The 15,077-nt window shown below is 44.9% G+C and overlaps 1 protein-coding gene across 1 annotated transcript in view; it reads left to right on the forward strand.

Moving 5' to 3' along the window:
* The window catches only part of tyro3 (TYRO3 protein tyrosine kinase), a 23,991-nt gene extending 13,626 nt beyond the window's left edge, over positions 1-10,365 (forward strand). Inside the window, exons 8-19 of the mRNA XM_080533047.1 lie at positions 675-817; positions 2,818-2,956; positions 3,306-3,432; positions 3,747-3,841; positions 4,205-4,300; positions 5,230-5,310; positions 5,750-5,842; positions 5,952-6,073; positions 6,945-7,054; positions 7,334-7,493; positions 7,914-8,050; positions 8,623-10,365. Coding sequence (XP_080389173.1) covers positions 675-817; positions 2,818-2,956; positions 3,306-3,432; positions 3,747-3,841; positions 4,205-4,300; positions 5,230-5,310; positions 5,750-5,842; positions 5,952-6,073; positions 6,945-7,054; positions 7,334-7,493; positions 7,914-8,050; positions 8,623-9,058 — 1,739 coding nt within the window. The 3' untranslated portion in view covers positions 9,059-10,365. The remainder of the gene's footprint in view (positions 1-674; positions 818-2,817; positions 2,957-3,305; positions 3,433-3,746; positions 3,842-4,204; positions 4,301-5,229; positions 5,311-5,749; positions 5,843-5,951; positions 6,074-6,944; positions 7,055-7,333; positions 7,494-7,913; positions 8,051-8,622) is intronic.
* Positions 10,366-15,077: the final 4,712 nt, after the last annotated feature.

Consider the following 15,077-nt stretch of genomic DNA (forward strand, 5'->3'; position numbering starts at 1 on the left):
TTATTCCATTAGTGCCAGGCGAACTGTATGAAGCGTACCTCAAATATTGACCCATGTGTGGTGTTGATATTAATGTTGCAGAGTGCTGGGCTCTCTGTGTGTGTGTGTTGTGTGTTGTGTGTCTCTGTCTGTGTCTGTGTCTCTGTCTCTGTCTCTGTCTGTGTCTCTGTCTGTGTCTGTGTCTGTGTCTGTGTCTGTGTCTGTGTGTGTGTGTGTGTGTGTGTGTATATGTGTGGTGTGTGTGAGGGGAGCAGGGGCGAGTGGAGCTGTGGAGGGGAGACCAGGGGCTTCTGCTGCTGGGTGGGTGACCTTGTTTGTATGTTTGTAAACTGGCAGTCCTGGAGCCGGGCCAGTGGATTCCAGTCCCGCTGGTACAATGGACCATTGTGCATGCCCTCAATCCATATCAATGTGCTGCTGCCTGGGCCCTGCCTCGGTGGCGCCACCTACGGGTCAGAGAGCACAGCGTGCTCTACACAGCAGGCTTCATGGGCCGCGTTTTAGTGTGAACTGTCTTTGGTCGAAGTGCACGACATGATGATGTCTCTCTCTCTCAATCTCAATAACTGACCTTTCAATTTGACAATGGCAGCATTGCCTAGGCCTCTCACTGTGCTCTACCTTTAGATGTAGTAACATTGACCCCCGTGTCTCTGTCTGTTGTCTGTCCCCAGTGCCCTCTGCAGCCCCCCGGAACCTGACCTTCGACCTGACGGAGCAGCAGCTGTCCCTGAACTGGGCCGCCCTGGAGGAGGAGGAGCTACAGGGGCGACTCATGGCCTACAAGGTCCAGTGGAACCTGGGAGGAGAAGGACAGGTACCGACTTGGACTACAACCATGACCATAAGAACTACAACAACCATGACCATAAGAACTACAACAACCATGACCATAAGAACTACAACAACCACAGCAGCAGTCTATACAGAATCAACAATAGTGTAGCCTTTTACAACACAAGCATAGACTGGAACCTGGGGGGCATTCCATCAACGTTGCTAAAGGAAAATCTCGCTAGACTTATCAATATAAGACTGGAATTTCCTTTAGCAATGTTTATGGAATACCCCCTGGGAAGACAGGTATACGGACAGCCTATACTATAGCTAAACAACAACTACAACCAAAACAATGATATTCCTCAGCAGTCTGTGAATGTATAAACACAACAGAGTACAGCCTCTAACAAGACCACATCCAAACAGCCAACAATGATTTACAGATACAGACAATCCAGAACAATCCAGAACTGCTAACTAGTGTTTGCAGCTAGGCCTACAATCAACAGCTTCATATGAATCCACATGGAATTGGTATTATTATTATCATTATTATTATTAATTATATTATGTAAATATTTGTGTTATTTGTTTAGTATGTTTTTGCTTGTTTGAAAATGAACACAATCAATACTGTCATTTTTCGAATCTTCATAACCTCATTCCCTGACTACTAGAGGAGGCGCGTTACTTTAACGTGTTACAGTTCAGATCAAAGATTCGCAACGAGACGAGTTGAAACTTGCAACCACTTGCAACAGAATCCCAAAACTGTGGTTTTCAACATTATAAAACTGGGCAGTTCACATCAAAGCAATGCAACACACACAAACACAGATGACCGTTAGTCATAACAACGACGCAAGTTGTGTTTACCTGGCAAGAAAAATAGATAAATGGATGACAGCAACAGTGACTTGCTGGCAGTGATGGCAGTAACAACACTTATAACAGCAATAAACGGCCAAGACAAACCTGGAAACCCAGGATCTGGAGCTGTCTTTGGCTACTGGAGCGCAAGTAATAATAACCTATTATTGTGATTAATTTGATTATATTTTCTTATTGATTGACAGCACTAATTATTATTATTATTATTATTATTATTATTAATCATAATCATAATCATAATAACTTGTTATTATTATAAATGGGTCATCTCTGACCTGCCTTCTGTGATTCATTGACATACTATCAATCAGGTGTAGCAGCCAGGTGAAATAGTTCAACTCTCTGACCTGAGCTACATGTGTGTTTGGAGCAAGTGGAATGACCTGACCACACCCTTCTAGAAACAGATAGAAACATAATGATTAACACAGAATATTAGGCAACGTCTGTGAGACATGAGGAACACAAAGCTCAGAAAAAACACAGGTCCTGAGCGGTTGGTTGCTCTAGTGATTGCTAACATGCCACCCTGATAGAAGTAGAACATGTCCTAAAGTTTTACTCATGTGACCTTCAATGTAATCTTCTCTCAAAAGAGATTGTTGCTATTGTGCGGAGAGATGTGGGAATGATTAAGTGTTCTATCTGTCTCTTCCAAATCCAATTCCAAAGCAACCAGTCATGAATGCAGCTACTCAGAGAACTAGTAGGCCATATTTAGCCTTTCTCCCTTTATATTTAGCAGCTCAAACACATCACATTGCATATTTGCTCACACACACACACACACACACACACGCTCACACACACACACACACACACACACACGCACACACACACACACACACACACACACACACACGCTCACACACACACACACACACACACATACACACACATATAAGCTCACTATTGCTGTGGTGTTTCTGCTGCTAAATACTTTATGCTATAGGTTTCATTATTGTTATTACTTCGTTGCGCTGTTGAGGAGCTAGCTCGCCCTACGCATTTCAGTACAGCGTCTATTGCTGTATTCTGTGTATTGAATAAACTCTGATTTGATTTGATGAGGTAAAAGGTGTGTATTTATCAGCTCAAACCCAGGAGATGAAAGGTGTGTGGTCGTTTCTCTCCGCTGTGTTCCAGGAGTCGTTGCTGTTCAAGGACAACGTGGCCCACCTCTCTGGCGGAGGGCGTTTCTTCAACGCCACGTTCCAGGTGTCAGCGTGCACCGTGGTGGGCTGTGGACCCTGGAGCCAGCCCGTTCTGGTCATGCCTGCTTCAGGTGAGACCCTCTCACCAGCCAATCACTGCCTTCTCGTTAGACCCACTACTCGTGCTGCCAGCCTCAGGTGAGGTCGCCCCTTAGTCTCATTCCCTCGTCTCTGCCCCTCCTGTCTCCTTCATCCCCGTTGTCATCTACACATTCAGCTGTGTAGAGTAGTTTTAGTTTGAAGTCAACGTGTTACTACCGTGTTACTACCACTGTATTGAAAGTTATCTGTTAGATTTTGAAGGTGACTCTCTCTGTGTGTGTGCGTGTGCGTGTGCGTCTGCGCGTGTGCGTGTGTGTCTGTGCGTCTGTGTGTGCATGCACGTGTACGCATGTGTGTGTGTTCTCCTCTCCTCCACAGCGGTACCAGCTCAGACCCAGAGGAGTCACATGTGGGTGGGTCTTCTGCTGGGGCTGCTGGTGGCCACCGTGATCGGCCTCCTCCTCACCATCCTGGTCCACCGCAGAGGGAAGGAGACACAGTTTGGGTACGATGCCGTCACTCTGTCTCTCTCTCTCTGTCTCTCTCTCTCTCTCTCTCTCACCACGACCCAGCTTTTCTCATCTGTCTTAAAATGTTGTGTTTCAGCGCATGTGACGAAATGGCTTTTGGCTTTTCTTAATAATAACCCATTCCTTTTAGAAACAGACTCTGACTTTAAGGGTTAACTTAATCTATGACACATATGAGAGTAATAGATAGCCCAAACAAACAAAGCTTATCAGCACGTTTTTTCCAATTGTTGCAGATGTGTACCAGGCTAATGTCCACAATGTATTGTAAGTGTGAGTGTCCCTGCAGGTCAGTGTTCAAGCCCCCGGGGACAGAGAACTCCGTGTCCTTCACCGCAGCGCGCTCCTTCAACAGGCAGTGCCCTGAGCACCAGGACTCCACCTGTAAGTCGGCCATGTTTGGCTCCCAGCCACCACAAATACAGGCACCGCTATTGACCCTCACAGGGTTGTACTGCACGCTCTATTGACAAATGACAATGCTGCGTTAGAAGCGGGCTCCACTCGGATTCTCTACCCTTCTTAAAAAGTGTACACTTGTCCCCCTAAAGTGTCCCCCCCCCCCCATTTAAAAATAAAAAGTATAAGAGGGACACGTCCTCTAGCTTATGCTGCTTACACAAAATGTCCAATGCTTTCAAAGGCACGAGGGGGAGGGAGTGAGCACAGTGCACATTTCAGTTGGAAAGTCGGGCATTGGTCCACAAGCTGTGAACGGTGAATGTAATGCCCTCCGTCTCCCTCTAGTGGACAGTCTGGGTATCAACGACGACCTGAAGACCAAGCTGCAGGACGTCCTGATTCCAGAGAGACTGCTGACTCTGGGTCACATGCTGGGGAAAGGTCGGTGTTGACTCAGCCCTTCGTTTCACATCGCCGAGTCCAACAGATAATGTTTAATCAGAAAGAAGACTCCTACAGTGTTGGCTGGTGTGTTTTTAATCCTGCACAGGATTTCACACAGCCCTGCACCCTCAGTGGAGGCAGGTGGAGGTAGAAACCGGAGGACGGGCTCTTTCATTGTAATGAAATGACGTCAAACACGCGTGTTTGTTTGATACCATTCCATTCCATGCATTACAATGAGCCCCCTCCTCTGATTTCTCCCTCCACCCTGGACATTATTTCCCCTAGCTGTGCTTGATAGATAACATCCATTTAGATTGGATTCAAATAGTTTCTACAAAGGAATTTCTACGACGGTTGGTGTGTTTGATGCTTCAGAGTGTTGAGCCAGGTTAAAAGTTGCCTTCTGTCTAGACTGGGGGGTATTCCATCCACGTCGCTAAAAGAAAATCCAGGCTTATTTTTGAGAGACTTAAGCCCAGATTTCCCCCCCCTGGAGTCTGTATACAAAATATATAAATAATATGAGTAAATAAAGGGCATGTTGATTACTGTGCTGGCTGGACATCAGCGAAATGTCAGCTACCGTAAAGGATGGTGTCGTTTGGGAACGGGGCCAATTGTTATGACTGTGTTATGATCGTGTATCACTAAATAACAGCTGTTAATATCAGCTGTGTCATGTCTGGGGTAGGATGGGATAGGAACTGAACCCGTTCACCCCACTGGGTGACACTCCCTCCCACTCAGGACGAGAAAGAAAAGGAAAGGAATGCAGATGTCTTGTCTCAATATGAAAACATAGAAAAACATGTCAGGCCAATCAAGGCAGGCTGGTAGAGGTCAGATGTCTGGAGGTCCTCCACCAGTCTGCCCGCCACAGAAAGAGATGATGACCAATGACCCGTGCCTCCCTGTCCCCCTAGGTGAGTTTGGCTCGGTGCGCGAGGCCTTCTTGAAAATGGACGACAGCACTGTGCAGAAGGTCGCCGTCAAGGTGCTCAAATGTGAGTCCGACTCTACAGCCTCTGTAACCTTGACTACACGTTAATGGCCCATGAGAGGCTGACTCTACAGCCACTGTAACCTTGACTACACGTTAATGGCCCAGGAGAGGCTGACTCTACAGCCACTGTAACCTTGACTACACGTTAATGGCCCAGGAGAGGCTGGTGGAGGTAGAAATGGAGGACAGGCAACATCGTAACGCAATGAATGAATGAAGAATGGTATCAAACCCACGTTCCTCATTCCGTTCCCTGCGTTACAATGAGCCCCTCCTCCAATCTCTGCCTCCGCTGTACTAGCCTGTAGTTCTATAATCTCTGCCTCCGCTGTACTAGCCTGTAGTTCTATAATCTCTGCCTCCGCTGTACTAGCCTGTAGTTCTATAGCTACAGATCCTCAGGTGTCTTTATTCCTTCCTTTCCTCCGTCCTTCCGTCAGCGGACATCAACTCGTCGTGTGACATTGAGCACTGCCTGAAGGAAGCGGCCTACATGAAGGACTTCCACCATCCCAACGTCATCCAGCTCATCGGTGGGTGAACAGACCCCGCTGACTTCAGTCATCAGCAGTGTTTTAACCACCCCCCCGCATTTTTGTGCTGTGGTATTTGCTGACTGACGGGCTTGTTGTCCTCCTCCAGGGGTGAGCTTGCACAGACGACCCCAGCAGAGGTTACCCATCCCCATGGTGATCCTTCCCTTCATGAAGCACGGAGACCTTCACACGTTCTTGCTCATGTCACGGCTGGGGGACGAACCCTTTGTGAGTTTTCAATTTATTTATTAAGCATTTTAACACACACACACACACACACACACACAGCCCCCCTTACCTTCAAAGTCATATTGAGATGCTTTAGGACAGTAGCACACTGTTTTTATGATTTTTCTATTGATTTTCTATTTTCTATTGATTTCAACATGAAAAGCACAAATGACAATACAAGGTGACAATACAATGAACAGGACAGATGAAAGGGCTTTATCATTCCTTCCTGTTAGGGAGGCAACTGGCTTGATAACCTCTATCATCAGTTGTTGGGTTAATGGTTTTCGCTCTCTCTCTGACACTGTCGTTTCAAATGCTCATACGGTTTAGATTAGATCAGATTCAACTTTATTGTAATCACAGAGTACAAGTACAATACAACGAAATGCAGTTTAGCATCTAACCAGAAGTGCAAATAATGATATAAGGGCATGGTATAAATAGAACAAGAGGTAGTGATGGGTAACTATGTAATATACAGTATGTGCAGAGGTAGTATTGTAAACATCAGTATAGTTTAGAGGTATATACAGTTATGGGGTATATATAGTTATGAGCTATTTACAGTGAGGTAGTTTATGTACAGTATCTAATGTGCGGAAGTATCAAAGAACCTATGTCAGGAGACACATGTGCAATGTGCAATATACAGTAGTACAAAGGTAGTCATGTAAACATCAGTAGTGCAAAGGTTATAGAGTGATCACATTAACCAGGGATGAGCAGCCCAAAAGTATTGTCATTGTATAAGCATTTTCCATTGTCATATCCATAGTATCTCAAGGTGGGGGGGGGGGGGATACTGAGATTGCTCCCTCTTCCACTGCAGATGTTTTTATAAGTACCCCGCCCCTCTCTCCCACAGACTCTGTCCATACAGATGCTGATCCAGTTCATGTTGGACATCGCTCGTGGGATGGAATACCTGAGCAACAAAAGCATCATCCACAGAGATCTGGCTGCCCGCAACTGCATGTGAGTGATGTCACCGCAGACAAAACAGGACAGTAGCAGACACTGTAGATAAGATACTTTACAAATGGTGTTTGTAATCTACATGCATACATCACAGACATAACAGACATCCTGTGTCACACAGAGTCTCATATCACACAGTCACGTACTGTGTTGTGCTTTGGAGATTACATCTTAAGATGGAGCTGATATAACGGTGTATTTCACTTGTACACTGAATGGCCCGTAGATCTGCTCTGCTTGCGGGTTATATTCTGACCTCACTTCTGTTGTTCAAAGGCTGAATGAGAACATGACCGTGTGTGTGGCTGACTTCGGCCTGTCCAAGAAGATCTACAGTGGCGACTATTACAGACAGGGCTCTGTGTCTAAGCTGCCCGTCAAGTGGATCGCTCTGGAGAGCCTGGCTGACAATGTCTACACCACCCAGAGCGATGTGGTACATACACAAACACACACGTGCCCTCATGATGGTCATGGCACACACACACAAACACACACACACACACGCACACACATACTTTCATATTGTGACTTTTGACGTAAATAGACCATTTTTGCAATTAAAGTTTGAATGAGTTTCAACAAGATGAAAAATATGTTTTGGACTGGGAAAGGGCTTCTAACAGATACATTTGCAAATAACAAGCAGAGGAATCCATTTTTAATTCAGCTGTGTGTGAGAATTAACAATAGTTAAAAGTGACATACTGTAGCAAGGTGAATGTTAGTTTGGTTTCCCAGACTGTCAGTTCATTCACATGGCTGACTAATATCATCTGCAAATATCAGTAGTGAGTGGTCCAGTGGAGTTAAACAAATTTGGTTTCGGGGGCTAAACTGACTCTCTGTCCCACAGTGGGCGTTCGGGGTGACCATGTGGGAGATCATGGCGCTAGGACAGACCCCGTACCCCGGAGTGGAGAACTCTGAGATCTATGAGTATCTCATCAAGGGAGAGAGGCTGAAACAGCCCCCAGACTGCAGAGACGACATGTACGTTTGTGTCTTTATTGTCTATAGAAACAAAATCTAAATGCATAGAAGAACCAGAGGGGCAGGGCAGGCTTGCAGATGTCTAAGTGATCTACTGCAGTGATTCTCAACACCCATAGAGAACTGTAGTTTTATTCATCACAGCACTAATACACCTGACCTCATTCAGGGGGAGGCTGGTAGAGGTAGAGGTCGGAGGGCGGGCTCATTGTCATGCATGGAACGGAATTGAGGAATGGTATCAAACAGACATGACAAACAGACATGTTTCATACCATTCCCAATGCTGTTTCATGCATTACAATGAGCCTGTTCTCCGATTTCTACCTCCACTGGTGTGTTAGTGCTGGGCTGGAACAGTCCTGTGGGCTCCTAGGACTTTAGTTGAGAAACTGTTTTTACTGAATCTGCCCAATCAGATGACATCAGTGTATGTATACCTTTTTAATCAATCACATGACATCAGTGTATATACACCTTTTTAAATAACTGAGTAATAGTTACATTGGGATTAGCAGTGCCAGACGGAATAATCCCAATGAACTCAAACTGTCATTCTCTCCCTCTCCCAGTTATGAGATAATGCACAGCTGTTGGAGTCCTGTGCCTAAGTGTCGCCCGGACTTCCAGCAACTCATAGATCAGCTGGAGTCTCTCTGGGCCAGCATGTCCCCCGGACCCATGAAGGACGCCCCCCTGCTCTACGTCAACCTGGAGGGTGAGGAGGGGGCCCAGGACTGCAGAGCTGGGCTGGGGGCAGGGGCTCTGGGCCCTGAGGAGCCTGCCTGGGGTTTACCCTGGCAGTGTGTAGGTATGGAGGATGAGAAGGACTGGCTGATGGTCTCGCAAGGGGCAGCCATGGCTATAGGGGGAGACTACCGCTACATCATAGGCCCGTGTAACGCCACGGAGGAGGAGGAAGAGGGGCGTAGGCCTGTGGGAGACTCCATGGATACCTTACAGGAAGCTCTCAGAGATGAAGAGGAAGATGCCGTCATTAATGTGTGATGTTATTGGACCACACCTGAGTCCCTAGCCCCACCCTCCTAAGATGGCATGGTGTTACAACTATGATAGCACAGACTGTCACAGTTACTTGTGGCGGGTTGGTCGCTGAAAACGAATGACTACATGCCAGTATGACTCAAATGGGCAAACTTGGCTGAAAGTCAAATTTCTCTTCCAGAACTGCTCTGCCCATTTGCAGTCACTTTCACTCCGTCTCAGTCTGGGTAGACTGGTGGAGATAGAAATGAGGTCGGGCTCATTGTAATGCATGGAATGGAATCACACGTCATTGATACCATTCCTCATTCCAGGCATCACAATGAGCCTGTCCTCCATTTCTACCTCTACTCCGTCTCAGTGTCCTGTAAAGCTAAAAGACTTAACTTCCAGACACAATCAGCACCTTTTAAGCCTTCAGTTAACATTATATTGATCAGTGAACAGTAGTATGACTACTATTTATTAGGCTTTTCTATGATAACTACTAATTTAGACTTTTTGACTGATACTGATAGACAAACACTGTAGCAGAAACACAGCATTCACTGACGGAGCCTTTTTCTAGAAGCTCCATTATAGCAGGGAATCTATGAATTTATGAACAAACTGCCTTCCTCCTGAATGTGCACTGTAGGTATTGAACGTTGTATTTGCTGCTTTTGCTCATTTTTATCCCTAAGCGTCTCACACATCTAAGCGTAACAAATAATGAATGCACCCCCAGACAAAAATGTATGTCACACCTGTTCTGAATAACCTATATTCTTATTTAACCTTGAGAACAACACATCATTGGACCACCTGTTATAATCCTCATGTTTCTTGTGAATGAATTTGTATGAAGAGTATTATAACAGCCTTCCTTTGAGAATATTGTATGTGACACCAGGTGATACACAACAGGGGGGTATTCCATCAATGTTGCTAAAGGAAATTCCAGGCTTGCTAGGGTGCTAAAATAAACATGTATTTTCCTTTAGCGACATTGATGGAATACCCCCTTGGTCACCCTTGTGTATTCAAGAACAAGTTGGACCATTTTAAACTCATGTGAAGATGTTTATTTCAATGTCATATGGGAGCCTGTTGTTTAAACGGCTTACACCCTTGATTGTGCCTTCTGGAGCATTCCGTGTATGGGATATCAAGGGATATGAAGATTTAATGTGTACATTTTAAATGTATTTTTTTGTATATTGTATTGTTATAAAATATGTTACTGTTAAAACCCAGATTCATTAAATATTCAGACTTGAAGCTATATTCCTCTATGTAACGATGTTCTCACCTGTCCATCGTCAGCCTATCCGTACGATGTTTTAGATGTGTACATAAAGTAGCAATGTAATTCACACTTGAAGTTGAAAAGCAAATAAAGTATTGGATTGTTTCGTGTTATTGTATGGTAGCCTATAATATCTGACATGGAGCAGCACATCTTCTGTAGTGGTAGTCAGTCTGCCGATGAGCAGTGACGAGAGACAGGAACAGGATTTAAAGTGGAACACCTGCAATGGAATAATTAACCCTGACACACACGGAAAACCACCTTCATGTGGAAAGGAAAATTGCCATATAACAGTAAAATATGGTTTGCCGTCTGCTATATGTAGGCCTACGTGTCTCTGGGTCGGGTAGAACAGAAGTGCATGACTCTAGCAAATTATTTTTCGGTGTTTAGACCAAGCACACCACCTCATCTACGTGCCCGAGACAAAAGAATGATCGGCCATTGCAGAATAATTACTGTCGTGCGGTTGTGTAGTGTGCTGTAGACCTACACTAATATGAACGGGGATTTGAGGACGCCATTGTTGCGGATTAGTGTCAGAACAAATGCAGTGACCGGTGTCAACATTACTGTTCATAACTGCGTACTGTCTGGATATGCTAGAACACGGTAAGGAGTTCAGCCATTCCATTATTGACAAATCCTAACAAGGCTAGCTAGGATCATCTCAATCAGTAGGCTACCATAACAACAGACTGCTTTATATTCAAAGATTACTGGTAGGTCATTATTCGCATGGGCTAACGTTAAGATCCTACACCAGCTAAACTGATATACTAGCTCCAAAAGACGACGGATGATCTCTTCTTTGTTGAAGCTGGCTCCTCCACCATTTCTTGTCGACAGCACGTGTTCTTGTTGCGACACACTGCCCTCCCAAGTCTGGTCGCAGATCTCGTCCATCGTCGACATACATACCAACCTGTGAAAGTCACCCATCAAATATGATATTGCTTGCAGCCTCGGCCTGCGCTACTTTCGCTTCCCCGGGTAAAGAGCGGGGAGTTTCAAACCTTGCCTGAGCTCGGAACCATCATGTTTTGGTTTCAGACCATGTCAAAATGGCGCCGCGAGCCTGCGCATTAGGACGGGCACGGAGCTGACGTCTCCTCCCCGCATGTTACTCAGCTGGAAGATGCACGATAGAATGTCTTCAGCGGGGGGAAATAGAGCTACGACAAACGGAGGAATCTATGCCCACGGTCGCATATTTTGATCAGTTTTAAATGCCAAGAGGTAATCCATGCGTTTTAAAAAGCACATCGTCCCGCGTCGAAAGATGAAGTTGACTTATGGAAGTGTTGTTTTAACAAGGGGGTCTTGCTCTCCTAACTACCATGTTGACTTGGGAATCACGCAGCCATTGAGCTCGGTTGGGGCATGATGACGGACGGCCTTCGGGCGGTGAAGGCCCGAGACACGTCATTTTGGACCAGAGTATTGCGAGAAAGGTTATACATTGATGCGATTATTGTGAGAAAGGGTTATAAATTGTTGGCATGCGTTTAGAGAGGGATAGCTGAAGACATGTATCGGCTAACATTCGCGCGTCGTCAATCGCGCGATAGGCCTAGCTGTCGTGATGGCTACGCTGACCAGGTGCTGTTAAGGTTCACCAGCTTATTTGTATAATTTGTCAGCTGTATTTGAGGAAAATACTTAGTACAGGTGTTTAGCACAGTTATTAGTGGTCAACATAGAGAAAGAAAGTCGCCACACTTCACATACCAAAAAAACCTGATGCTATCCTATTGATTTGTTTTGAAGCAGCCCTTTGGCATATAGTCATAATATATATAATTTACATTTTTATCATTTAGCAGTGGGAGTGTGTGGGGTAAACCGGCCTTTACGGCCAAGCTCCACCATGGCCATCGAGCGTTGCGTCAGCGTTCCGTCTAATGTGCGTTGCGTCCGAAATTGGGATCAAATGCATTGTAATCAATGAAAGGTGCTCCACCTGCTGCGTTGCGTCAGCGTTGCGTCCGATGGCTGCGTCCAAAGTAGACATTCCATAAAGTTTGATTTTTGACGGTGGACGCAGACGTCACAATGAGACCAATTGTATATTTGCCCCACGTGGGGCGTGAGATGTATATTTACAATTGTAGTTGTTGGTTATAATTGTATAGCCTATTGCAGCGGTTCCCAAACTTTTTCAATCAGGCCCCCCTTGGGTAATTGGAAATATTTTCGGGCCCCCCCTAACCCAGTCCCCACCTATATTGATATAATTAATTGTATAAAGTTGTAAAAACATTACATTTTCTCTTCTAATAATAACAAGACACATATATCCAACTATAGTTTTATATTTTATTATGGGTTGAAAAGGAACATAAGTGCTTGGCAAATGATCCTGTGCCACTGAAATATTCAACATATCAACATTAACTAATTTCTACTGCATCACTATTCTTACTCCTCACATTCCTATCACAATTACAATCAATGACTTGTGTGTGCTTGCTTTGCCTTGCAAATCTTCTCAAAGCGGGGTTGTTGTTTTGAGTCTGCCACTCTCAGTTCATTCTCAATGTTCAACTTCGACCTGTATTTGCTTTTGATAGCAGCAACAGCAGAAAAGCCTATCTCACACAGGTATGATGTTGCAAAAGGCAGCAGTATTCCCACAGCTTTCTGTCCAATGAGAGGGTAGTCCTTCTCCACTCCAATCCAAAACCCAGCCAAAGTCGTGGATGTGAACTGCAGCCTCATGGTTGACTCTGAAGTCATGTCGATGTACTGTTCCTCTTCAGCAGTGCTGAACATGGCAGGTGGTGGTGCAACAAATGGATCCACAGAGAAGTATTTCTGGAAGCTTTGTTTCAGGGCTGAGATGTGCTCTGTCATACATGGAACCACTGTGCTCTGCAGCTCATTGGTCTCGATGAATGCCTTCAGATTCCCAAATGAGTCGATGTCCCCCTGTTCAAGTCTCCTCCCCCACATGTCCAGTTTCCATGTGAAAGATTGTATCCTGTCCACATTAGACGTGAAGCCCAGGGAGAGGTATGTATCGTCATACTTTCTTGACTTTGGCTTTGGGACGTTTGTTATGGGCTCCTTCGCTTTTCGTTTAGCTTCTGGCTCTTTCATAAACTTATCCATTGTTGTTGTTGTTGCTGCTAGATAGCTGGAATGATGGGGAGGGAGAGCGCGCGTCAATGACGTGAATGGAGCCCCTCTGGGCTCGCGCCCCCTCGCTGCCTCTTTGTTACAGTTTATGGCCTGCGCTCCATTCAGGTTCTAATTTTTATCATCCAACGCCCACAACACCCCTGATGGTAACCTTAAGCAAGCAGTGTTTGTTTACAGCTCTTGTGTGTGCATTTTTTTCCCCTCCCATATTATTTCTGCGCCCCCCCTGCAGTACCCCCGCGCCCCACTAGGGGGTCGCGCCCCACAGTTTGGGAAACACTGGCCTATTGGTTGTTTTCTGGTGTTGTTTTATTGTTTTGCTCTGTTTGTAGTGCACTTGATATTATGATATTATAATTTTTTTATCAGCTGTTAAATCACCACAGCGGTTAATAGAGATAATACCAGATTGAAAATGCTTGTAGCCAACTACTCAGCTATTGCGAATTGCTATTCACGCGAGTCAGCTGTCAATCACCACAGGTGCTTGAAAGCTTGTTGCAGGAATGGACGACGAACGGCTCATCCTTGAGGTCGATTTTTTTTATTTTTATATGCGACAAATGACAGATTGTACCATGATGCCCAGGTGAAGGACCGAGAGAAAAACCTTGCAAAAAATGACAGTGGAGCTAGAGTAGAACGTTGACGTTGACGCAACGCAGCAGGTGGAGCTTGGACAACGGGAAGTTGACGCAACGCCGATGGCGAGTTGACGCAACGCAGCAGGTGGAGCTTGGCCGTTAGTCAGTTGAAATGGTGATCAGAAGGTCATGAGTTCAAATCCCAGCTGGGAACACCACCACTAGCAAAGCACTCTAAGTGTCCCTGTAATCTGTAATTGAAAGTCACTTTGAATAAAAGTGTCTGCTAAATGGTGAAAATGTAAATATAGTCCCATGAAGAATGAATTTGGATTACTGTAAATCTTGCTAATACGTATTACAATTAGGTTATTTAAATATTGCCACATGAGTCTGGAAACAGGCTACTCTACGTGAACCATGGGTTAACCTTAAAGGGTATGGTACATTTTAGATCAAAATATGGCTTTTTTTAGACTACAGTACCAAACCCCACCAACACCGTACTCAGACAAGCAATGCAATATGTGAATGATTATTTGGTAACAGTTGGGTTACATACAGTTTAGACTTGTGTATTACTATATTCTAATGATTTGGCCTACATTGTATTACTATCTTTCATCATCATATAGGCTAACAATGCTTACAGTTGCACAATGTTGGAATGAAGCATTTTTGTTAATATAATACTAGAATAAGTGTTACATACTCTAATAATACGGTAATGCAATATAATTACAGTGTAACAACAGATTTATAACAGAACTTAATGGGAAGTGTTTCTGATAAACATTGAGTGATCTTTGCATTTCTATACTTAAGGCTAATACTATTGTAACAACCCTATAAAGGCTGTTAGCATGTGTGCCATGTTGGTTAACTCTTTGTACACTTGCTAGTTTGACTGGTTGAGAAGTGAGTGGTTGTGAGTTCGATCTTCGCTTGGGGCAAGGCTACTCTGGTGTTAGTAGTGGTATGGCAACCAAGGCCAATGGGGAGG

Source organism: Nansenia antarctica, assembly GCF_963989245.1.
Source record: "Nansenia antarctica genome assembly, chromosome: 1".
NCBI classification, from domain to species: Eukaryota; Metazoa; Chordata; class Actinopteri; order Argentiniformes; family Microstomatidae; genus Nansenia; species Nansenia antarctica.